At 40.8% G+C, this 24,766-nt stretch overlaps 3 protein-coding genes across 4 annotated transcripts; 1 reads left to right on the top strand and 2 right to left on the bottom strand.

Moving 5' to 3' along the window:
- Positions 1 to 1,146: 1,146 nt before the first annotated feature.
- On the bottom strand, positions 1,147 to 11,764 carry LOC141799123 (rho GTPase-activating protein 4-like). The gene is made up of 22 exons (XM_074681233.1): positions 11,377 to 11,764; positions 9,810 to 9,899; positions 9,456 to 9,627; positions 9,167 to 9,329; positions 8,897 to 8,959; positions 8,687 to 8,815; positions 8,468 to 8,596; positions 6,273 to 6,494; positions 6,091 to 6,192; positions 5,459 to 5,632; positions 5,240 to 5,324; positions 5,086 to 5,113; positions 4,847 to 4,946; positions 4,649 to 4,709; positions 4,274 to 4,351; positions 4,050 to 4,178; positions 3,865 to 3,970; positions 3,138 to 3,365; positions 2,992 to 3,047; positions 2,670 to 2,892; positions 2,534 to 2,582; positions 1,147 to 1,831 (listed from the first exon to the last, which is right to left on the bottom strand). Exons 2-22 carry the CDS (start codon positions 9,874 to 9,876, stop codon positions 1,655 to 1,657), a joined length of 2,541 nt encoding a protein of 846 aa, XP_074537334.1. The 5' UTR covers positions 9,877 to 9,899; positions 11,377 to 11,764; the 3' UTR covers positions 1,147 to 1,654.
- A 24-nt stretch (positions 11,765 to 11,788) lies between these two features.
- LOC141799125 (ceramide kinase) lies at positions 11,789 to 24,321 on the top strand. 2 transcript variants are annotated; one of them, XM_074681235.1, is made up of 14 exons: positions 11,789 to 11,800; positions 16,146 to 16,269; positions 17,760 to 17,855; positions 18,066 to 18,203; positions 18,864 to 18,992; positions 19,116 to 19,179; positions 19,291 to 19,436; positions 19,954 to 20,028; positions 20,164 to 20,316; positions 21,215 to 21,320; positions 21,858 to 21,961; positions 22,503 to 22,699; positions 22,778 to 23,088; positions 24,222 to 24,321. In XM_074681235.1, the coding sequence occupies exons 1-14, from the start codon at positions 11,789 to 11,791 to the stop codon at positions 24,286 to 24,288; spliced, it is 1,722 nt and encodes a 573-aa protein (XP_074537336.1). In that variant the 3' UTR covers positions 24,289 to 24,321. The 2 variants fall into 2 exon arrangements, with proteins under 2 accessions (XP_074537336.1, XP_074537335.1); XM_074681234.1 differs by lacking the exon at positions 11,789 to 11,800 and having other exon boundaries at positions 15,914 to 16,269.
- Positions 13,011 to 14,995, bottom strand: naa10 (N-alpha-acetyltransferase 10, NatA catalytic subuni). Its single transcript, XM_074681236.1, has 8 exons — positions 14,800 to 14,995; positions 14,550 to 14,648; positions 14,382 to 14,440; positions 14,262 to 14,307; positions 14,032 to 14,147; positions 13,908 to 13,952; positions 13,338 to 13,422; positions 13,011 to 13,241 (listed from the first exon to the last, which is right to left on the bottom strand). The coding sequence occupies exons 1-8, from the start codon at positions 14,818 to 14,820 to the stop codon at positions 13,059 to 13,061; spliced, it is 654 nt and encodes a 217-aa protein (XP_074537337.1). The 5' UTR covers positions 14,821 to 14,995; the 3' UTR covers positions 13,011 to 13,058.
- Positions 24,322 to 24,766: the final 445 nt, after the last annotated feature.

The raw sequence follows: 24,766 nt of genomic DNA, 5'->3' as shown, positions 1-24,766 counted from the left end.
TAGTATATATAGCCCATGAAAGAAATTTCATATAATAATAATAATAATAATAATAATAATAATAATAATAATAATAATAATAATAATAATCATCATTATCATTATTATTGTTGTTGTTGTTGTTCTTTAGAATCATAATCTTAGTGACTAACAACTAAATCTGTAAATTTAAGAGTTATTTCTCGCAGTATACTAGTGTGTAATTTAAATTTGTTTTGTTCGTATAGACTTGGACGCTGCCTGTCACCTCTTTCTGTAACAATGCCAAGTAAACACTAGAGGGCGCCCTACATTTATATTAGCACATGCAACACCACTATCCTCTATCTGCAATCGGTTATCTCGTAAGGCAAGGCAGGCTTATTGGTAGAGCACAATTCGTACACCAGACAATTCAAAATGTTTCACAGCTACATACAGTCACAAGAATCACAAGACGGCCGAATTACATCATTCCATTAAAACATAAAGGAGTAATCATGAGTTAATTGAACCAACTTACCCTATCCTTTTTTTTCTTCAAAATCTGACCAAAATGGCCTTTGCACATTTTTCAGAATTTGAAGGAAAAAAAAAACATCTCTAAAAGAAGTGTCCCAAGTAACCAAACCCACTAAGAAAATACCCCAGTTTACAGAATTTAAAGACACCTGCAATTATTTTGTTTTGTTGCACATACCCACCATTTGTATGCTTTACCTACAATATCTTGTGTATTTGAAGTGTACACTTAAATAAAAAAAAATCAAGACAAAGCATTTCATTTCTTAACCTCATATGTTTATGAGGTCAACTTCCACTTGGCACTCCACACCCTCCCACATGATGACACCTTCCTCCATAGCAAGGTCTCTGCACTTACAGCTTTAGATTTTACCTTTCAAAGCAGAAACACTGGGCTGTTTCTTAAACCCGTTTCAATTCACCTGAATCCACCTATTTGGCATTCCAAGCTAAAAAAATATAATAAATAAATAAATAAATAAATAAAAATAAAAAGTTGCAAATTGTAAAAGTTATTTTTTCTCCACAAACCCTTAGCATAAGAATGTTGAGGACTCATGAGAAACAATGGGGTCCTGTTTGAACCATAAACAGTGTTGACAGAATACGCAAAATATTTATTTGGCATGATGTCCAGATATACAGACAAATCATATGGTGTGAGCAACATTACAAATAACTTATATACAAAATCTTTACAGCTACAGAATTCACAGTTTTCTTTTAGATTCCATAATATTTTCAGAAACACATTTCATGAATACCAATGCATATGCCATTTGTGGATGTGCATGTACCGAGAAAAAAATCATAATAATTTGTCTGAAACAAAAAAAAAATTTCATCAACACCATATCAGATTTAAAAAGTTTCTGAGTAGAAATCTTGAACTGTACAAAATACACTTGTGCATTTCAAGTAGGCTAGACTTTAACATTATACTGCAGGGCTGCAACCATAGCAGACAAAGGGATACAGTCCATGTAAAGCAGCCAAAACCACTGACAGAAACCTCAGAAGTGACCATAGCTCAGTGATCCAAGTCTTTTAGAAATGTAGTCTATGTGCTGAAAGCAGCAGTCAGAGCTCAACATCCCAAAACTCAGTTTTAATATCTCCCTTTTTTTATCCACATGTGATGGCAGAACCTTCAGTCTAGTGGATCAGCTGCTTTGAAAAGCCCTACTCCTCTCCCTTTGCGTACATCTCGCCTCCCCTTCCTTTGAGCGGCTTGGGCAGAGGGAGAGGAGGCGGTGGAGGAGGGTTCCTGTACAACTTGCCGAGAGAGGAGCTCTTTGAAGACAGAGTCCATCTGGCGACAAACCTCCTGGGAGATGAGAAAAAAAATGGTGATAAGAGAGAGAAATACAAGTTTCCTTGTTCTTTGTAAACTTGAGCGCTTCTGAAATACCTTGGTAGGTTTGCCTGCCTGATGACATCCTGACAGATGGGTTGACAGTTTTTGAAATTTCTAAAGTTCACACATTTTTTGAAACTTTTAAAAAGCTCAAAATGTTTTGAATTTCTGCATATTTTTAAAATACAGTTCTTTTTTTTGCCAAATTTATGAATTTTTGGCACATTTTTTAAATTTCATATTTTTTTTAATTTTTGCATTTTTTTTGCACATTTTTCTAATTTCATTTTCATGCAAATATTTGAAATTTCATTTTTTTGGAGCTTTACTAAATTGATTAAATTCTCTTTAATATTTGCAAATTTATTAAAATTAAACTAAGATCACATGTACAATTTTATAAACAAAAAAATCTTTTTCGATAAGTATTCTCAATTTTTTCTTTGTATAGCATTTTATGCACTTTTTTTTGTCATTATTGTGAAGATATATTGTATATTTGTTGCTTCTGACTGACTTTAATTCAGGTAAGCTGAGGCAAAATGGCTCTTATGAAAGTAAAGGTTGCAGACCTCTGATCTAGAGAGTATCTTTTTATAGCAGCTCAAACTTGATCCATTCTTGTAAAAGCCCCCCCAAAACAAGTCTAGATAATATCAGAAACCAACAGACCTTGTCTACTTTGATAGGAATATCTTCAGAAGAAGATGCATCCTGATATCTGTGTGGTGAAAAGACAAGAAAACATCCATTTCTCATTCAAACATGAAAGGTCTGTTGTAAAGCTGGGACAGTCAGGTCTACTCACTCTCTGCGCAGATTTCCAGGAGAATGGAAACGGCGTTGTTTCCCCGTAGGAATCTGTAACATTAACTTCCCACCTGGTCCGACGCCACCCCCTGTTGGTCCAGCTTTAAATCTAGTTTGGTCAAAAGAGCCACTACTGTTTGCTCTGGGACGATCTGATTTTTTCTGTGCTGGTGCTGCAGATGAACTGCTGCCCATATCAGCCAAGACCCCGATGTCCTGCTCTGAAATTTAGGAGAAAGAAAAGTTTGAATGAGAGATGCTTCAGAGTCAGAATCACAGTCCTGTTTCAGGAGTGAGTAGAGAGAAGCATCTAAATTCACCTTCTCTGTTAGGGCTGTACTCTGCTTCTATATCTCCCTCCTCAATGATGGGCTCACTGTGAAAGAAACACCCACACGTTGTCAGTTCATTATACACCAGAGTCATGCCATGTGTAAATATAGAGTATGAAATTAACTCCTCTAACCAGTCCTCCTGTTCTAGCGTCATGCATTTCTCATACACCGGTCCTGGTACTTCAGCCTGGCTGGGGAAGATGCTCTCGTGCTGGAGGATGATGTTTTTCACCAGAGCATTGATCTGAGGCTGCAGGGTGACAACGTCATCACTGTGTTCCCCTCGCACCAGGCTGGGCCCAAAGCACACCGCCAGGTTGTAAGGCTGCATCATGTTTTCGTCACTGTACTGAGACACACTGAAGGCAGGAAGAAAATCAAATCAACAGTTCAATCATTGTCCTATAAACATAAACTCCCTCTTTAAGTTCTGGTATTGCCTCAAAGATGCATTCACTGTGACTTCTTTTGAGTTAATTTTTCCCTTAGTTTTTCTTAATGTAAAACATAACCCTTTCTTGTGTTTTTGTCTTGGTTGTAATTTCCATCAATTTTCTATTGAGTAAAGCTATTCTGCTGGATTATTTTGACAGTGAAATGTACAACTCCTTAGCAAAAATCCAGTTTTTCACATTTCTGCAATGTCAAAAGTTTAAATCCAGTCACTTTCTGGCCTCTTCATCTCAAAGAAAACATCAGTATTAAATCAGATACTGATATAGTGGATCATATTGTTGTTTAGACATACCAGAAATCAGTTATCATATATCCTTTTTTTCTAGACGTTTGTCTTGTGTGATCATTTTTGTATACAGTCTATTCTTTAACATGGGGATGGGAAAGACTTGGAACACTTACTGATGAAGGAATGCAAAGAGGTATCTCATAACAATGATTACTGGCTCTGGGTAGGAAGCGATGACCGTTTTGAGCTGAGCTGCTCTCTCAGCCTCGCTCTTTATTTCTAAGAGAGGATGACAAAAGGAAAGATAAGCTTCTGCTGTGCACTCAACCACACTCATCTGACACATCATCACACTTACGAGTGTGCTCCAGAAGCTCGCTTGTGCTCTCGATGGGGAAGAGAGGATTCTCCAGACCTCTGAAGTAGAGCTTCAGCACTCCAGCGACAGAGTCCAGGTCAAATCTTTGCTCGGCCAGGGGGTCCTCTCCTGCAGGAGAAGCCCGCAGCACACTGCCTCACATTATTCAAATATGAAGGAAGCATAGAAATACACATGCACACACCAATAAAACACAGGCTCACCTCGCTCAAATGCATCCCTCAGGTTATTGACCTCCACCTGGGACCCTGGAACTCTGAATATGCCTTCATGGTGGAGTCCTGAAGGGCGGATACATTAGTACAACATTTCTATAGACTAAATTACCCAGGAGCTTGTATATTATTAACAGCCACAGTGTGTTTCAGATATGCCGTTAAACATCTTTGAATTAAACCTCAAGCATAACTTTTTGCTCACAGAAATAAAGACTGAGACAAAAGTTGTGGTGCGGTCAGGATGCTAAATCTAGCACATTTCACATTCCACACTTAAACTGTATCAGTAATATTTCGATGAGTCTTATTATGCAGCTGTACCGTCTGTGGATCGGTAAACTATGTCTATATTATACTCACCATTGAGGTTGATGTAACGAATGCAGCTTTCCACAACTATTGGAATCTGTTGTCCTGATGCCTGAACAAAATGAACAAGGAATAAGAGAAAAGGCAGTTTTTAGCTAATGCCAAGTGATGCCGTAACAAATTTAAAGGGAGGCCACATCAAGTGTAAAAAATGATGACAGTAAGGGGTTAACAATGAAGGTGGCTCACCTGAATAAAGGACAACATGTCTCGATTGAAAAGTTTGTGGTTGTGCTGCAGAGAGGCACTGGAGGGATTCTTCCTGACACGCACAGACTGACCATTAAGTCTGTGGAGTCAGATGCACAGAAGTGAAGACAGTTAAGTCTAGTTTAAACTAAGTTTCTCAGGTATGCAACCTTTTTTTTCTATTTATGAACCAAGAAACAAAAGTGTCATAGCAGGGCACTAAATATGTATAGCTGTACCTTGGCTGAATTCCATTTGATGCTTCAGCTAAAGAAAAAAAAAGAAGCTGCTTTAAAAAATGAAGTTGATAGAAAATAACCCAAAGGTCACACTGTTTTTGAACCAGGTCAGCAGTTTGCTTTTGGAGTTCAGTGAGAAATGCAGAAGTGATACCTTTTTCCACAGCTACTTTGAGCAGATCATGTTTGGCTTGAAGTTTAGATGCCAGTGAGCTGCTTACAAGATACTCTTTTACTCTCTGCAAAACAAATCAGAGGCAATGCAACAATCACCTGTCAAACCACATCCTGATATTATCTGCGTTACACTGATTTATTTTCAAAAATGACGTCTATGACTGTTATGGTTTGTGACCTAAGAAAACCCACTCACAGTGAAGTAGAGGTTTTCTATTTCCTGCAGGTTGGCCCTGCGGCGGGCCACGCTGGGCTTCACTGTCAGGTTCTCAGTGCTGCCCTCCTGAGATGAACCGTTGCCAGGGTCCAGATCATCGTCGCTGATGTTCTCCAGCAGGGAAGACTGAGCTGCTGTCATGCTCTTATCAGCCTGTTTGACAGAGGCAGAGGTGACAGCTGAACATTATGCTTTGGAAAAACTGAGGATGATGGTTGTCAATGGGATGCGCTCAAATGCTATTTGGAAAGATAAAATTACAACTTGAGAACATGCAAACTAAACTAAACAGGGGTGTAGGTGGGATGGGTGTAGTCAAGCTTTATTTGGACCGGACTATCAGATTACCAAAATGCACAATGGACAGATTTGATACACTAAGCTTCCACTGAAATTTTTTGCTAACATTTATAAAATATATTTGCTGGCTCCCCTTTACTCAAGCTCAGATCTGTACACAAAGGATTAAGTTAACTGTCAGAAAATGTTACTCTAAGCAGACAATAACCAGAGCCTTGGAATCAAATGTGGTGCAATAACAAAGTGTACAGAAGATAAACAAAATGTGACAAACGATGAGTGTGTGTCAAGGTTTCGACATTGTGCACTACCTCCTCTGCTTCCTGGGTGACTGCTTTTAGTCTGGTCTGTATCTGTTTAAATCTCGTCTCCAGCTCACACCTCATCTCACACTCTGCACTGACTTCAGAAACCTGAGAGGCAACAAAGAGTCTGAGAGTTAACACCAAACAGCTGAATGACAATCTGCAGGAAACCAACACATGATACAGACCTGGTCTCCGTCGTGGGGCTGATAGGGGAAGCGGAGCGGCATACAAAAAGTGTTGTGGTGGTCCTGTAGGAGGACATCTCTATCGTGACTCTGATCCAGACCAGACACGGTGCCTTGGAGTTGCTCCAGGCCTGTGCCGAGGTTCTGCTGAGTCCGCCAGTGGCTTGACAGGTAGGTCTGCATCACCCGGCTCACAGAGAGGTGGTACCCTACATCTGCACACTAAGGGGATCAGATCAGAAACAGATATTTGTTAAAAAATTGCTCCCTAGGTCTGCTTTAATTAGGTAACATCAATCTTTAAGTGGTCCAGGTTATTCAGGTTATTTGCCTCTGATATCCTCTAAAGTGGGGAACTGACAATGATGACATTTTGAAAGGATGCTACTTCTGAGTTCCAGGCAACCTCCGGTCTAAGAATATGAGACAATGCTGAAGTGCTAAAATCTGCTGTTTCTTGAGTGTCCGCTTGAGACCAGCTCCGGAAGTATCGGAAGTAACAGACACACCAAGCCAAAAAAAAAGCAGCTTTCAAAGCAGAAATTAACGTATTTACAGTCTGGTTCAAAAACCACGGCACCCACTGTATGGGGGGTGAATTTTTTTCATACTCTGCCGTTCAGAGGATATTAAGATCGCAAGCTCGTCCAATCACGTGACGGACAGGCGCCCTATAGCTGTAGGCGAACATAGACTGTACAAAACATTAGCGAAGTCTCGCTGATGTCACCCGCCTGTTACTGAAATGAAAAATGAAGCACATCGGCTATAGCGGCCATATTGGTAGTGGCAAGTGCTTCGCCTACAGCCATAGGGCGCCGGCTGTCACTTGACCCTCTGTGCCTCTGATTGGGGGAGCTCGCAATCTTAATATCATCTGAACGGCCGCGTTAGAAAAAAATTCACCCCCCAGTACAGTGGGTGCTGGTAGTAAAATTAGCAACTCAGACAGAAGACGTTTTTTGAACCAGACTGTAAATAGGTTAATTTCTGCTTTGAACATGGCTTTTTTTGGCTTGGTGTGTATGTGACTTCTACCACTTCCAGCCAGCCTCAAGCAAACACTGGAGAAACAGCAGATTTTAGCACTTCCGCATTGTCTCATATTCCCAGACCGGAGGTTGCCGCTTGTAGGCGAAGCATCTGCCACTACCAATATGGTCGCTCTAGCTGATGTGCTTCATTTTCCGTTTTTTTGAATTTGGGAACAGTGTTGGGCAACCTCAAGCCACATTTCAGGATCAAATTACATATTTGACCAATCAGCTGTCCAGCTAGGAGGTGGCTGAGCAGCTGCATGCCAGGGGGAGTCCCAGAATCCATTCAATAACTGATGATGACATTAGTCCCTGACGTCCCTAAAGCCTCTTGGAGCAATGGTCAACATATCAGAGCTTTCAGTGAAATCATCATATCTATTTGCTAGCATTGGTCAGTTTATAACCCAACAAGCAACTTGAAAATAAAGTATAGAGTTGGTGTTGACCTCTAAAAGCTTATTATCAGCTGCTTTGCATGCAGATAGACAGAAGTTATGACTTAAACTGTTGTTAGATGTCTGCCTAATTCAGCTTAGGTTTCATTACAGGGGATTTTCTGCCTATTTTGTTCCCATATAGACTGTTTACTTTTATGCAGCTATTGCCTGTAAAACACTTAAGCAGAGGTCTTCAACAGGGAATCAGTGGCCCCTCAGGGGTCCATGGAGGTACTGCAGGGGTATGTGACATCTTTGGTTTATTATGTCGGCATATTTTAAAAATATTTTCAAATCATTATTCCCAAATATTTCAATTTCTTGATAAACTAAAACCTGAACCTGTGCCTTTTTACAGGAAAGCAGAGATTTAGTTTGGGTAAATTTGACTGACTGTTAGCATTAGCTGTTGTCTAAAAGGTAGCTAATTGGGTATTGTACTTTATGATGTTTTATCTTGTAATATGGCTTGTACCACACTTGATTTCCAACGTGTCCACTCCCTCCAAAAGTCATAAACTGTTGGTGTGTATGTGGTGGGTGGAGCACGGTGCCAGAACTGCATAAACCAAAAGACAACTGGTGCAATCTGATACTGATGATGCATCTCATCACTGATCAAACTTTAGTGTGTGCAAGTGTGTATGTGTATATGCATATTCTATTTCACATTTTAAGGACTCACAGCAGACACACATATGTGAACTGATACACTCACATCTATGAGCGTAGAGATGTCTTGGAGGTAGTACTTGTTCATGGAGGTGTTAGCTGCAGCCAGGTTCAGGAGGTACTCGTTCCTGGCCTTGCTGCACTTTAGGTCTATCTCTTTGACCTTACCTTGTCTCTGTGGCACAAACACAAACACAATCACAATTAGGGGTCAAACAGAGAAATTAAGACATGTGCAAAATAATCCAAAGTGTTTTTCTTTTACTTTTTCTATCAACCTCTCCAGTTTCTTAGCAGCACTCTGCTTCTGCTTTTCCTCCTGCTTCTCTGCCTCTTTCAGCTTCCCCTCTGCGAGCACATATTCTGAATGGTACTGGTAGTAGGTCCGCCATGCCTGCACACAGACACACACTAGCATGGTTTCCTTTATTTGGTTTGAAAACAAAAAAAGTTTTGGGTGCCGTTTCTCACTTACTGTCTGCAGCTCTGTGGTAACCTTGAGCAGCCCATCTTGGAGCTGAGTGCAGACGTCTTTACTCTGTAAACGAGACGCCGAGACAAAATACCACAAAGTGAAATGGCACAACACGGAAGGAACACAGTGAGCCACAAAGGGTTGCATCTTAAATGTGTCAAGAGTTCAAAAGAAATTCAAAAGGGAGTCTGAGAAGAAGAACTTGAACAAGGTGCAGGCTTTCTTTATAAAAGGCATATTTTGTTGGATAATATTACTTCTCAAGAATACCTTTTTGGCAAGGCGTTGTGTGTACTCCAGGCAGTGTGTGAGGGGCTGGATAAGGAGGTTGCTGCAGCTTTCACTGAATCGGTTATGATCTTTACTCTCTTGGCGGGTCTGGGACAACAGAGCCAGCCAGACCTGAGCCATGGAGTGACTGCTGGGCTCCTTCCTGAGCAAGTGTAAAAGAGAAGAGAGGACACAGGAGGAAAACATTCCTGAGTACATATAGGAGTGTTTTACAATGGTGTTAGTTTTAGGACAACGTGTGTACTCAGACGACCAGATCAACCTGTACCTCTTAGCCCGGGAAGTGAATCTTTCAGCCAGTTTTTCCAGGGAGCGTGCATACTCGCTTTCAATCTCACCCCGCCGTCGCAGATAGTCTGCCAGGTCCTGTAGCTGCTGGCTCTTCTGCTCTAGTTGCAGGTCCAACACCTTCAGCTGGTCCACGAGCTGGCATCGCACCTCTGAAAAAAAAGCAACAGACAAGGGAAAGAGAAAGAAACACATGGGTGGGTGGATCTGACTAAATGTGAAAGTCTTGCGGTTGGTGATAAACAGTGGGCTCATTTTCACAAAGAACACATGTTGGTCACAGAGTAAACCAACTTGTTATAAACAAGAGAAATGTCTAAAGTTAGCCTCTAACCTTTGATTTGTGTATCGTAGTCCACAATCCCGACCCTCTCTTTCCGGAGTTTCACATGGGAAGTCATTGTAGTCCCAACTGGGTGAAATTCTGGAAAAAAAGGGAAGCAAGTATAAAATAAAACCTCTATAGAAAGTGACGAAATGAGCTGTTCTGTTTCTGTCACTTCTCTGGAAGAATCACAGCATTGTTTATGCTCATGCAAGTTATTATGATCTCCTTTCCATGACAAAGTCCAGTCATAATAAAGGCCTCTGACACACTGCTGCACCACAGCATGGCTCTCCCTCCCTCCCTCCCTGTCTCGCAACAAACTCACTCTTAGTTTTGAACACACCCTCTTCTGAGGCTCACGCTAACTTCCTCCAGGCACAGACAGAGAGAAAAGAAAAAGAGCATGTTCATCTTACTGTAACACATCTCCTCAAACTGGTCACCCTTTGCTGATCGACAGACAACGTAGAAAACCAGCTGGCGTGTGCGGTCTGCCACGCCAGTCATGCTGCAGAGCTGCACGAGGTGCAAAAATAGCTCCAGTAACATCTCAGCTGCCCTAAAAATAGGTGAACCTCGATCTGTGTAACTCTGTGGGGATGTTAGTGCTGGGAACTACAGGTGGTGTCACTCATGATCAGTACGTGGTGCATTTATAGCATAGACTTTTTAAAAATATATCAGTGAGCAGTGAGTCCACCCCCTTCAAAGCTTGAATGAGCGTGGCTAAAGTTGGAAACAAAAAAAGTGAGCGAACACGTGTGTTTTGTTTCTTGCCTCCTGATAAGGATGTGACAAAACATTTGTTCCTGTAGAGCAGGGCAGAGATGCATCTTGATGCAAGGCAGTCAATCTTTTTTCACATGACTTTCAGCTTAATCTGGTCTTTCTGTAAATGCAACTCATTCAGACGTTATTTAGGTCACATTAGAAAGGGGAAGAGTACTTTCTTGCTAGATCATGGCCCTTTGTACACAATCACCAGCAAACATTCTCTCTTTCCCCCTTAACTTCCCCTTTTTTCAGAGGCCAACTATCACTCATCAGCATTTTGTTCTTCTGAAACATTTACCCTCAGACTTGTTACTTCAAAAAAGAGACTCCTCTGTTACAGCAAGAAAGAGAAAACTCCCCATAGAAGGGAGAGTGTCTCATGGAAAAGGGTGACATAGGCTGGAGAAAATTAGTCCTTTTCATTCTTGCTCTGTGTGATCAGCAGTGAATCACCAGCTCTTGCATCCCGGTGTACAGCAATATTTCATTAAAGCTCATCTTAACCTTAGTGGAGAAGCTCTTTTCAGCTGTCATGATGGTGATTCTGTGTGTGTCACCTGAGCTCAACATGTACAAACACATTGATGCTGCCTAAGTTATGAAACAGTAACAGTTACGACCTGAGGGCTTCAACAAGCTCATAACTGAGATAAACAATATTGTGATCTTTTTATATACCACCACGGTTACTTTACAGCAAAAAGACACATTTGATAAACTTATAACAACTTTATGATAATCTCAACAGTTTAGTTTTGTAAATAAAAGTCAGTTGAGTGTAAAGAAAACAGAGTCCTACCTGGTGAGGAGCAGTCTCGACTAGTCTCGTCTCCAGAGTGAAGCAACTAAATGATGCCAGTTAATAGCACAGTGAGCTCTCAACTGCTTCACCTCCCCCTCACGTTGGACACGGATGGATGTGGGTGGAGTACAACTCATCTCTCTGACTCTCTTTCTCTCTTTCACATACACACATTCACCGCTCTCTTTTTCTCACCCATCATCTCACTCACACATTCAGTTTGAGGCCATCCGTGCACAACGTGTGAGTCAGATAAGCGACAACCGTTTTGGAGTTTCTCTTTCATGCTACCTCTTGTGTCTCGGACCAATCAGACAGCAGCTGTTTCCACTGATTGGTCCCTCCGCTCAGGTTGTTCACATGCTGCTGAGTGAAATCAGCTGCTGTGGTGCTCTGTCAGGACGAAAACATGAAGACTCAGGTGGCACAAGACTGCAGACCGCTGTCGTCCAGAGCTGGTTGACATAAAAAGTTTGTGCATCAAGAGACGTAAATTTCAACACTGCGTGTTAGGGAAAACAAACGTGTGCGCCCAAAGACCTTGAAATATGAAACCCAGGGTCAATGGTCGTGGAAAAAAACAACAATAAAAAAAAAACAAAGCTGCAGTTTATCAACGCCTGATCACTGTGGAAGATTTGTTTTACACATCAGCATCGTGTTTTTTCTCACCTTCGACTGAAAAGTGTAAAATGCCACCGAGGTGTGAAACCAAGCTGCTTTACATATTTTTCCAATAGGCAAACTTTCTGAAAGGTCACTAAGCATATCTGGCCGTTATCTGTCATGCACTTACTTCTCTTTCTCTCCTGCTTCCTTCCTCTACTGCGTGACAGAGAGGGAGAGCTAAGCCAGCCAAATAACAGGCACAGTTTACTGAAGCAGATTGATTCGTTTAAGGGTTCGTTTAATTTTAGTCGTTTTCATTATGCGCCTTTTAGGTTTTGAGCAGGTTCAAGCATTGCCCAAAACATTCATTGAGGTCTGTATTGCGCAATACACCCTGCTGTCTCTTCTCATCCCTCCACTAGGGGCCGCCAGAGTTGCAAGTAATGAGGACTATCCCTTACTCTAGCATTGATTACAAAAAGGATTTTCACAGATCTTGCAAACATCATATGACTGTATATAAGAGATGTGATATAAATGAAAGGCATTATCTGTTCTTGATACGTGGGTGGCATTAAAGTTTGCGTGTTTCATCGGTTTGCTTGGGACCAACTTTGACATTCTTCAAAGGCAGTGCTATCAGACAGTACTGATCCAAAGACAGGAAATGTGATTTTATCAAATTGAAATCAGTGCAAAACCAAAGGAGTTATTTCAAAGATTTATTTGCAGTAACTGTTCAATGATAAACCAAAATGAGACAACTTGAGAAGTATGTATTTTTTTCATTGTCTGCAGATGTTACAGAACTTTATGGGCCACTACAGCATTCCAATAAAAACACCTCCAAGCTCGTTTTAGTTTCTTCATGATAGCATCCTGATTTATGTCATCCTCTGAGAGATTTGTTCATCACTGCAGTGAGAGAAAGAGAGATTGAAGTAATAGATGTGATGGCAAAGGGGGCTTTGTGGTAAAAGTAGTCAGGCTCGTAAGTCAGAAATGTTTTCAAACAAAGATAAGAAGTGTAAATAAGGGATGAATTTAAAAAAATGTCTACGACTGCAAGGTCATTGTGAGTCAGAGGAGGAATCTTTAACATCTGTGCTCTCTGTGGCCTCGCTGACTTCACTCAGCTCTTTGCTCTCTCCTCCGCTGTCTCTCTCGCTTTCTCTCTCCTGGTCCCCGGACCCTGACGGGCTCTGGCCGGATGGTGCCTCCTGACCTGACACTCGAACCCCGGGCTTCCTCAGCTGTGGGACACAGGGGCAACAATAGAACTCAAAATATCACATCATAGTTTCATTATGCGTTGCTTTGGTATATAAAAATTTATAGATATATGTTACCTCATCAGCCATGTGGGCCAAGTCTCTCTTCATGGCGTAGGCATCCTCTCCATCTGCATAATACTTAGGCTCTACCTCACTAATCCTGAGGAGAGATGACAATATATCATATTAAGCAACCTACAATGTGGATGGTTGTGGTGTGGACAGCTATCTCAATAATCTAACATCAAATAGCGATTTACTTAGGAAAACCATAAGAAGGTTGACTAAAGTGAAACACATGAGTCCTGAATGTTGATAACAGATGTTTGGTTTGATATTTTTACTTTAGTATGCATTCACTTCCACAAACTTGTGGTTTTACATTTTTCCACCCCTAGACGATCTTTGGTAGTGGTGTGTTGCAGTTTCCCATAAGACTAACCAGTTTCTATCCAAATATACCTTAAAAAGATACACCTTAAATAAGCTTATGGCAGCAAATATATCAGCAAAACCACTGTATGGGTGCATCTCAGTGTGCTGTCTTTAAGTCTATACAGTGTGTAAGCTTGCTGGCCTAAAAAAAAGGAAATATTCATCACCATAAAAACACAACTCCAACTTTAGTACAGAAATAAGACTTACTGGAATTTGAGTGTGTTTGAGTACAAGTGAAGGGCTGCTCGGTTGCTACAGAGGTGAGAAAAACACTGGTCAGCACAAGAAGTTCAATGTAAGTCAAATTACTCCGCATCAGCAGTCAAAATACCTTTTACGAACATGAAGAGAGACATATTTAGCATTAAAGTTTTCTATCATTGCCCGACTAGCCTGGTCCATCAGCTTCTGAGCCAAGCCAAGACGTCTGTGAGAGCGCTTCACAGCCTGGAAAGACATAAAAGTTTTATTTTATTGTGTAAAGAAGTATAAACAAATTGAGTTTGGGAGTTTTGTCACATCCAAAGTGAAAAGTATATGAGGAGTCTTGCTGAGACTCACCAAGGAGGTGATGTGTCCATGAGGTACATCATCTGGGTCCTCCTCCCTAAAGAGAGCAAACAATTTTGAAAAAACATATCTGCAACTGATGGCAGGTTATATGAAAGTAATGACACTTACATCTTTGCAAGAACGTATCCCACAATTTTGCCGTTTTCGTCCTCTGCAATGTAAGAGAGCTGAAACCATGAAAAACAGATAATAATGTCAAGTAGAGTTTCCACTTAAATTACCGCTTCAGTTGCGCTATCTCTAACAGGATAAACAGACAGCTACACCACAAGTTACCTGAGGCCAGGACAGTCCGTGATAGAAATAGTATTTCATCTGGTAGTTTTCTGGCAGACACAGTAGATTACAGTGCTGCATGTTCATCAGGTCCTCGGGCTGCAGAACAAGTGAAATAAGTATGAAAAGGTGCCTGACATGTTGCTGACACCTAACCCAACGGCATTTGGTCAGATATTCAGTCGGCATTGCTAGCTTAGCCACCGGTTGGTGGAAGCAGCATGGCCGTCGAAAGGATTTTGACTCTTACCCTGGCGTTCCGTATGTTCATTTTGTAAGCTGGGTTATTATTCGGACAGAAAAAATGAGAATCAAATACAATATCAATCAATTCATAATAATAATAATAATAATAACCCTATGAACTCAAAGACTCCGTCTTGATAGCTAGCTACATCGACTTGCTAGCATGGGACTGGGAGGGAGGAGAGGAAGAAGCGTGCCATAATAAAGGAAGGGATTTCCGGTAACGGTGCGGGCTTGGATTTCAAAATAAAACCACCGATCCGTTTAACAAAACACGCCTGCGAGTACTTTTATTTTAAAGGATTGATTCAAGTGGTTAAACACTCGGATGCGGTGTTACTTAATGTTATCGTTAACTTTACAAATTCACATGCATCAGTCAGTGCAGTTCAGACCTGTTTGACTACATCTGCGGGACGCACACTGCACCCCCCCTCACCTTACTTACCTTCTCCTCAAATCAGGGATCATTCGTGTGAACATGAGTTGTTCTCAGTAACTGAACATCACGTAGTTGTTTTATTTCCTTCTTAATTTCACAGTTTCTCACCATATCAATACCATACATGATGATGTGTACAAAGGTGTGCTCTGGCAGAGTGGCAGTATGGTCCTGTGAAAGGTAGAGTTAAAATTAAATCACCCTTTGCTCAGTGATGGAGGTTTCTTAACCTGGAGAATTTACAGAGTGAATATTCATCTGAAATAGTTGTTGGGGGTATATCTATCCACAATAAAAAGTAGCCTAATTTATTTCAGTAGATATAATGGCAGCTTCAAACTCTAAGTCTGGTACTCTGGACATTTTGGTCGATGACAGCTCTGTAAATACATTTAATGTTTCCGTTCATAAGTTAAATGCCGAGTGTTATGAGTTGGTTTAACGGAGCCATCTGGTTTGATCAGTGTTTTTATTAAGATTTCTCCCATTTCAATCTACTAGTGTCGCTGCCTTATCAGCTGACATGCTCACACTTCAGGTAAACTCCTGGCATCCAATCAACAGAGCAGCATGCAAATAGAGCAGGTGTCACCAGGGAGGGACTGAAGAGGAAACGAATATTTTCAGAATAACAGCTCGTGTGCCAGGACCTGTCTTCAACATGCCATGGGAATAAGGTTCTGACCCTGTTTGGTTTTTAACTTTTTCTTTTCCCCAAAAAAATAAAAAATTATTCGGGCCTACACAGGAGAAGATGGACACTTTCTCATGTGAGATAAGGACTCCGGGTTGTTGACTGATGGCGAGATCAGATTGCCAATCTGCTTCTATCTCTAAGAGATGCATAGGTGTTCAGAATAAAATGTGATCTAATGAGTTTTCTGAAAACCGGAGGGAGATATTTCCAGATGGAGTCAGACCCGAGGCTGGAGTCGAGCCTCTGGGTCGAGAAGAAAAGATACCGGGCTGTCCTGACGGGCTGGCATTTCAACTGGACGGAGATAGACAAGAAGAACCGCGAAAGGAAAACAAGTAGGTGACTTTCACCTGTCAGTATATCAGCCTTACTGTAAAACACATTAGAAGTATTACCATTTCTTTTGCGTACAGGGAGGTTAGTTTGCGTGTTAAATATGAGAGATGCCACTCAAGCATGGACACAGGGAAATACATCCTCACACCTGTTTGAGACCAAAGCCTGCTTCCTATTTGTGTTATTATAAACAGGACTGATCTCAAACAAGATAGCATCCAGTCTTTACCAAGGCTACACCATAAATAAAGCTATACATACATGTTATGTGGTAGAAATAAAGGGAGTGAGCACTTTAATTAACAGTCATAGCTGCTTGAGGAGAACACGAAGAACAAGTTTAACAGCACCAACATGAAACACAACCCACTTAGACAGTTTACAGAAAACAGAGATCTCATCCACTGGCAGGTCATGTTATAGGGGTTGTCTTTATCCCCATCAATTCAGCCCCTATTTATTTTTTCATTTATTTACACTTCTTTCTTTCAGATTATTTATATCTGCCATATCCCCTCGTATATACCCATACAATTTAGATATAGCACCCTGGTTTTTCACATTTATTATTATTTTTAACTCTAACTCACTGCTGCTACTTTGTTTGACTGCTGCTATTTTGGGCAATATTCCATGTAAATATTTTTGTCAATAGCATTTATGTCAATAGTGTTCATATTTTTCATTTCATACCATATATTTATATTTTTTTATACTGTCCTCATTGTATTCATTGTCAACAACATTTCATTCCAAATGCACTGCTGTGTAATTTGTGCAATGAAAATAAAGGAAGTCCAAGTTTAAGTATAAGTATAATTTATTTATTAGGGCCTTCTTCTGGGTTATTTATTTATTTGTTTATTTATTAAGAGGGGCTATATTTGTGCATGAATCAATAATACTGAAACCAAAATCACATGCTTATTTTCATTTATTGTGCATGAACTATGCCATCCAAATCTCTTTCAGTTTGTCACTGCGAATCAGTCTTTAGTAGACCTATATTCCTCTCTGTAACACTTTGAATGATCATAAACAGGTTGGATTTGTGGTAAAGGGGACAGTTTAGCTGTTTTTAGGTGTGTCAGTGAGCCAGCATCAACAGTAACAACACCCATTTTAACTTGTCCGAGCAGGAAAGTTTAATGTGTCTAATAACATTAATGATGAGGTTTTTTTTTTTGGTGTTTTTTTTTCCATTCAAACAGTTCAAAATCTCAGTAAGTACTAGTGGTCAAAAACTAATGAAAGTAAATTTAAAAAAAAATCTAGCCAATAAATTAATTTTAACACCTGTATTTTCCAAACATGACAAGTCAGAAAGGCCAGAGAGCTAAAGTATAAAAATGACCAACAGCAACACATATGCTCTAAAATAATTACTGCACTGATGACGTACAATAGATGCTGTACGTTGTATGCAAAGAAGCATGTGCTCTGACATTAATATTGTGTGTGTGTGTCTGGGTGTGTGTGATGATTAAAGTTTCAGTACCTGTGGCGGAGGTGGTTGGAGTGGAGGAAGGCCGGGTAGAGATCCTGCCTCAGAAGTCAGTTGAGGACACTGACAAAGACTTTACAGGTGGGCTCTCATGGTGGACTCTCAGGTATCACTAACTTAAGCCAGCAGTCAGACTTAAGTAAATGGTAACACAACAGAAGGCCCCACTTATCTCAGTCACTGCTTATGAAACGTGATGAGAAGAGTATGAATAATTCAAAATCAAGTGCACCACACAGATGCATATTTAACTATTTTATTCTGGCTTCTTTTTCCATCTATCACTTACAGTTTTCTACGTGAAGCGCAGTAGGAGTCGGGGCTCGTACGGTTTGCTCTGGAGACTGGGCAGGACCCAGTTCAGCTGTCCAAGTCGTGTCCTTCGAGACCAGTGGACGAAACACCTACGAAATGCCCTCAAAACCCACAGTAAGGAGAGAACGTTTCATGAAGAGTAAAGCTAACATCACTGGTGTCTGGAGTAAATTAAAGCCTGTGTGAGCAGTTTTTGACAGGTTATACCACACACACCACAGTGGCCCCTCTTTATGACCAATAAGAGCAAACACCACCAACCATGACAAGGTTGACAACCAATTTATTGTGATTTTTAGTGCCTGTAACCATAATGAGAGGGTGAGTGTTGGATGAGCCAGTTTACAGCATTCTGAAAAGCAGGTCTTTTATTTTTTTAAATGCAATTATTTCAGCTAAGTAACACCTGTCACTGTTAAGTGAAAGCAGAGATTATTTACTCTGAAAACACAATTTAACCCTGCATAAGACACAGTCAGTAATGATGCATAGAGAACCAGAGTGGGTGCCAAAATAAACAAAGTCGATTCATCACAGAAACTTAAAAAAATTATCAAACAACAAAGGAACAATACTAATAAAACTGACTTATAAAATCTATACACACGGTGAACACTTTTTCTGATGTAGACAGAAGCAGTTGGTTACGTTGTTGCATAGAAAATAACAAAAATGTGACATGAAAAAGATAGGATGAAATGATTTTTCAGTGCACAGTGAAGAAGATGTTTCACAGAATTTTTACACCATTAATAACCATTTATTTTCTTACAGGTCCACTGCGCCCACATAGCCTGTTGGTTTTTATCAATCCATTTGGAGGGAAGAAGCAGGGAAGAGAAATCTACCACTCTCTGGTTGCACCTTTGTTTGAGCTGGCTGGTATCAGCTCTCATGTAATAGGTAAACAATTCTTCATTTATCAGAAAAGTAACATTTTTTTGTCACTTTGATGACCTGAGCCTTGATTTAGAAAGTAATCAGTGCATTTGTTATCTATATGAAACAACAACATTTTTTGATTAGTGACTGAGCGGGCAAACCAGGCCAGAGATCACCTCCTGAAGAAAGACCTGACAGGCTTTGACGGGTGAGAGCCGTCAGCAGAGCAGTGCAAACACTGTGGTATGAGAGCATTGTCACAGCTAAGCCTGCTGGGAGGCGCTCGTCTGACAGACACTCTTGTGTGTGTTTATTACAGTGTGGTGTGTGTGGGTGGGGATGGCATGTTCAGTGAAATACTTCACGGTGTAATTGGGCGAACACAACAAGAGGCCGGCCTTTGTGAGAATGACCCCACCGTCACCCTGCAGCCGTGTCCACTGCACATCGGCATCATCCCTGCAGGTACAACCCTGCAAAAAAACGGAAATCTTATCAAGTGTTTTTGTCTTATTTTTCATAAAAATGTCTTTTTAGACTTAATATGAGCCAAATTCACCTGACCAGTCCAGAAAAATGTCTTGTTGCAAGTTGTTAAAGAACAAAAATGAAGTCTGGATTGCTTATAACAAGTAAAAAAAATCTGCCAATGGAACAAGAGAAAAGTTTCTTGAATTGTGACATAATTCTAGTTTCAAGCAAACTTTGTAGAAAATTTTTCTTGTTCCATTGGCAGATTTTTATACTAGTTACAAGCAATCCAGACCTCATTTTTTGTCTTTAAATAACTTGAAATCAGACATTTTTCTGGAGTGGTCAGGTGAATGTGGCTCATATTAAGTCGAAAAAGTCATTTCCTTCTGAAAATAAGACAAAAACACTTGATAAGATTTCAGTTTTTGCAGTGAACACAGTCATGGAAATATGACGGCGTTAGAGTAGTGACACACACCCACATCCTGTTGCTCTGTGTGTGTTGCAGGTTCTACAGACTGTGTGTGTTTTGCCACAGTGGGAGTGATTGACCCTGTTACTTCAGCTTTACATATTATCATCGGTAAGGCACAATTTTCACACTTAAAATCACCAAATTTCTTATTGCCGTCCAAAACACAAGCAGACATTTTTGTCCACTTTGAGCTCTGTAGAGAGTTTTTTGCATGACTTTTTGATGTCCCATGATACACTGCAGGAGACTCTCAGCCCCTGGATGTGGGTTCAGTCCATCAAGCCTCTGCACTTGTTCGTTATTCCGTGTCTCTGTTGGGATATGGCTTCTATGGGGATGTACTGGCTGAGAGTGAGAAACATCGCTGGATGGGGCCTCTGCGATATGACTACTCAGGTATGACTGAAGACACACACAAAACAGAAATAACTGCACACTTCACATTTGACCATAAATTAAGTTAGAACTAGAAAAGCATTCAGAGAGCGCAGACCTCTGCCAAGCATATTCTGACTGTCATGCAAAACTATAGTCCTACTTTAATGTTATACTCCCTTTCAGCAGACTGTCTGCTTTAATTTGGTGTTAGTTGCGGGTTTGTACGATAATTTGTTTCCTGACAGTGTTGAAATTATGATGACCCAGCACATATTTCATATTCTGGATCTTAGTATCCAGAATATTGTCAGGATCTGGATCGTACTTTTACATCTGTCAGAAATTATGGTGACCTTGTCTTTTATTGTTTTACAAAGCAATCCAACCATTTATCGTGAAGTAATATACACATATGGTGAAAACAGCCCTATCCCATAATGATAAAGAATCCTTTAAAAAAAATCCTGGATCCAGACAGTGATCCAGATCACCTCCAAAATGTAATCACTTCTTCCTTATCCCATTTTGAACATTTCCTGAAAATGTCATCAAGATCTGTTTGTTACTTTTTGAGTTATGTTGTTCACAGACAAACAAACGAACTGACAAACTCTCCCAAAAACATAACCTCCTTGGCAGAGGTAGTAAACTACTTTTTTTGTCAAGGAATAGGTTGAACACACTGTATTAAGACAAAATAACAGTAGTTTAACCTCTAATATTAGAGGTGAGGGGATGGGGTGTTGTGTCTACCCAGCCGATGTGTCACCTGAAATAACGACGTCCTTTTTAGTGTACGACCACAAACATTTAATTCTTGATTTCCACTCTCATGTTATTTTCACACTGACTTGTGTAGTGTCCCAAAATCTTGTTTTATGAAATGTCAGCTAATCTAATTGCTCTCTTTCTGTAGGCACAGTGGTTTACCTGAGCAACAGGAGCTACGCAGGCGTAGTTCAGTATCTACCAGCAAACCCGGTGCTCTCCAGCCCCAGAGACAGGACGCGCTGCCTGGCAGGGTAAAACACCAACATCTCATGATAACATTTTTACTTTTCCTCTCTGAGGGAACTAGAGGATTGATGCTGTAGCTCTGCTCCCTGTGTGTCTTTATCTTTTGTAAATCATCTCAGTAAAATAGGCAGTTTAACCTTGAGAACATTAAACCCTTCTAATAACAAAGAGAGAAAGTGTTGTTGACGCAGTTTCATTATTATTTAAGCACTGGTGAAATGGTTCAAATTCACCGTTTGAGATGCTGTAACTGCTACCACCTGTGGTGGTGACTCAAGTGTTTTCTTTTTGCATCTCAAGGAGGATATAAAGTAGGGCAGAAGGAACTTGATCTAGATGAAAGGTGAGCTTTGGTGTGCTGTTGGAGCAAACAATACCTGGCTCTTTGCCTGAGGGAGCTGCTTCAGGGTGTCAGCTAAAGGGCTTATAATGTTCTTATAAACAGGTGTCAAGCTAAAGACACTTGTCATTTTACTGTCCTTCAGACAGGGAGAAAATTATTTGTGTTCACGTTTTCTGTGTTTATGTTTGTCTCTTTTTAGGTGCAGTGTTTGCTCCAGAAGCACAGAAAGACTTTTCCCCCCTTCTTCAAGCTCAGGATCTCTGTACAGCTCGCACTACAGCTGGTATAATAATGACTCAGAAGGTAATAGAGGACACATATAAAGGGTCTGTCTTTGTGAATGACGGAAGTTGTTTTCGATATATCGGTAAATTTTGAAAAATGGCAAGGCAGGGTGGTATCTTTACAACTCAAAAGGAAGCAAGGAAAAAGCTGTGATCAGAAAGATCCACTTAATTCAGCAAGTGCTGTTTCAGGACATCCCTGATCCTCAGGTGAAGAAAAAACGTTCTTCAATTCACTTTTACTCTTTTGTTCCCGTCAAACAGGTTTACAAAGGGTTGGCAACTCAAAGAAGCTGGAAAGTTGATTTAAGGAGACAACAGATTACTATAGATCAGAAAAAGAGGCTCTTTTTTGGTATTTTGGAGGATGGAGGATTGAGAGATCCGTTTTTTAAAGTGCATAAATTCCCTGATGATCAGTCAATGTTAAGTTAAACCACTTTTGTCTAAGAAGAGAAAAGCACATTCTGAAATCACAAACAGTCTAACTGGTTTTAGTTTTTGTTGTGGAAGTTGCATTATGGAGGACTTTTTAATTTTTGATGTCTCCGTCTCTCTAGGTGAGTGGGTAAGCGTTGAGGGCAGGTTCAGATGCGTGTCCCTCACTTGCATGTCCAGCTCATGTCCCAAGAGTCCTCTAGGCCTCTCCCCTTCTGCTCACCTGGCAGATGGAACAGGAGACCTCATCCTGGTGTGGGACACTCATCCACTAGGGTTCCTTAAGTTCCTCTACAGGCACACAAGCTCTCAGGACCAGGTATGGGCTCTTTGGGCACGGAGTTGTTTCTTCAAGCTCAAACATTCACTGATCAAATCTCTCTCCTGTTTCTGTCAGTTTGACCTGCCCTTTGTCGAGGTCCATCGGGTGAAGGCCGTCCGTTTCTCTCTGCCCCCTGGGAAAGAAACAGACTCGTGTGATGAGAGTGAAGGTCAGACCGATGATGATGAAGAGAGGGGGTACACTGAGGCTGCTAGCAGGAATGGATCCCAGCAGCACCTGGCAGAGCGCGGTGCAGGGCGAGAGCAGTCCAAAAAGGAGAAAACACCAAATCCATTTTTGTGTGGTGTGTGCTGCAGCAAAGCTCCGGCTGTGTCCGTGTGGAACTGTGACGGAGAGCTTCTTCCTTCCACTGAGATCCTCTGCAGGTGGGCACACTCTGTTCTCTCACTGCACTTTTATGTTGTAATGTTTTCCCCCTCTGTATTTCAAGATTTAAAGGTCCCATATTCTGCTCCTTTTCTGCAGTTTAAAATGGATCATTGATGTCTTCATGAAATGGTAGTAACATGTTTTGGTCCAAAAAGCCAATAAATCAAGCACAGCAGCATTGTTTCCAGGCCCTCATAGCCCCTCTGTTCAGAACGCTCTGATTTAGAGGGCGTGACCTTCATATGTAAATGAGCCACCGCTGATACCGCGGACATGCAAGTGAGGGACACTGAGAGCAGCGCCACAAGCTCCGAGTGCAGGATGTTAAGAAAACAGCGAAGTTTGTTTACTGTAACATTACAGGCTAAAACAACAGGCTAACCGCAGTTAAAGTTAGCATCCTTATGCTAACACAAAGACAGGGCGGACACCGAGGAAAAGCTCTTACATCTGCTCCACAGCACACAGCATTTAAAATACTCACATTTCCAGGGTCAGAGGTTTGTTGGTGGATGGTTGGTAATGTGCCTGGATTCAGGACCAGTCTGTTCGCTAGCCCTCTGTTGTACTGTCCAAAGTTGGAAAAGCAGTCGGCCGTGAAGTGACTAGCACACACATGCACAGTTTTACTGAGTGTAGCTGGCACATTTCCTTGATAAATGAACTCTAGCCACTTAGTCTTGTCTTCTCCTGAGATGGGAAGCTTGTGCATGGAACTATGTGGCTGTTTTCAGCCAAAAACAGAGCAGTGATGGCTTTTCAACTTTGGCATTCTCCTCCCTGGGAGGGGAGTGGGCGGGGAGGGGGTTTCGGGGTATCTGCTATCCGGTTGACCAATCAGGTCAGACTTGCTCCTGATTGGTCAAAAAAGGGAATAGCTGACGTCGGCCCCAAAATTCCAAACAGCTCCTTTTAGGTCAAGATTTTACATTCACAACTACTACTAAATACAGGTTTTGTCATTAAATGTCACATTTTGTGTGCTGGGAGGAAAGCCAAAGAGCCACAAATTTCACTAAAACACTTAATAAAGTGATTTTTGCATAATATGGGACCTTTCATATACATTAAGCTCTATTGTTCATTTGCTGGAGATCAGAAGTTTTGAACTGCTTTAACTCTCTTTCAGGGTTCATGGTCAGCTGGTGCGCCTGTATGCAAGGGGCATTGAGGATGGAGCAGCTGTGCAGGCGTAAATGATGTTTTTACAGAGAAAGTCTTAAAATGGGAATAGATGTGATTGGAATGTTTAAGAGGGAGATAAGCCAGGCTCGCAGTCTCTCACAGCCAAAAACCTATAAATATTTCAGGCACCTTTTCACGCTTTGTTATAGAAATAATGCAATAAAATGTATTTATTTTTAAATGAGTGTATTTGCTAAATTGTTCTCCAGATTTTTATGTTCAATAAAAAAAAACTCGGATTAAAGGGTTGTTTTGTATGATTTGTGTTTATTGTTACTCAAGTCTGGAGGATTTGAACCATGGTAGGAGTCAATGAGATATATAACAGGAGAAGCATTGTAATGCAATAAATGTTTGTGTAGCTCAGAAATTTATTTCCAGTGTGATCCTCTCCAAATTCTCTTGTGAGATTTTACTACTTCAAAAACAAGAGTCTTAGAGGAAAAGCTGTTAGCATTTTTTTTTCTGCTTTTTGATATATGTGTATTT

Source organism: Halichoeres trimaculatus, unplaced genomic scaffold (assembly GCF_033239565.1).
Source record: "Halichoeres trimaculatus isolate MK-OKI-2021-1 unplaced genomic scaffold, fHalTri1.1 fHalTri1_scaffold_11, whole genome shotgun sequence".
Lineage (NCBI taxonomy): Eukaryota > Metazoa > Chordata > Actinopteri > Labriformes > Labridae > Halichoeres > Halichoeres trimaculatus.
The sequence above is the reverse complement of the archived record's forward strand: the minus strand, read 5'-3'. Positions and strand labels throughout refer to the sequence as shown.

Bases quoted from the DNA above. Each gene is read 5' to 3' on its own strand.
- LOC141799123 (XM_074681233.1), bottom strand. From the start codon at position 9,876: ATGACTTCCCATGTGAAACTCCGGAAAGAGAGGGTCGGGATTGTGGAC. The intron at 8,816-8,896 runs GTAAGTGAGAAA...GTCTGTGTGCAG, and splicing joins TTACCACAGAGCTGCAGACA to GCATGGCGGACCTACTACCA. The intron at 3,971-4,049 runs GTAAGTGTGATG...ATCCTCTCTTAG, and splicing joins CGAGCTTCTGGAGCACACTC to AAATAAAGAGCGAGGCTGAG.
- naa10 (XM_074681236.1), bottom strand. From the start codon at position 14,820: ATGAACATACGGAACGCCAGG. The intron at 14,441-14,549 runs GTAACTTGTGGT...TCATGGTTTCAG, and splicing joins ACGGACTGTCCTGGCCTCAG to CTCTCTTACATTGCAGAGGA. The intron at 14,308-14,381 runs GTAAGTGTCATT...TGCTCTCTTTAG, and splicing joins GGATACGTTCTTGCAAAGAT to GGAGGAGGACCCAGATGATG.
- LOC141799125 (XM_074681234.1), top strand. From the start codon at position 16,110: ATGAGTTTTCTGAAAACCGGAGGGAGATATTTCCAGATGGAGTCAGAC. The intron at 20,317-21,214 runs GTATGACTGAAG...CTCTTTCTGTAG, and splicing joins TCTGCGATATGACTACTCAG to GCACAGTGGTTTACCTGAGC. The intron at 21,962-22,502 runs GTAATAGAGGAC...CCGTCTCTCTAG, and splicing joins GTATAATAATGACTCAGAAG to GTGAGTGGGTAAGCGTTGAG.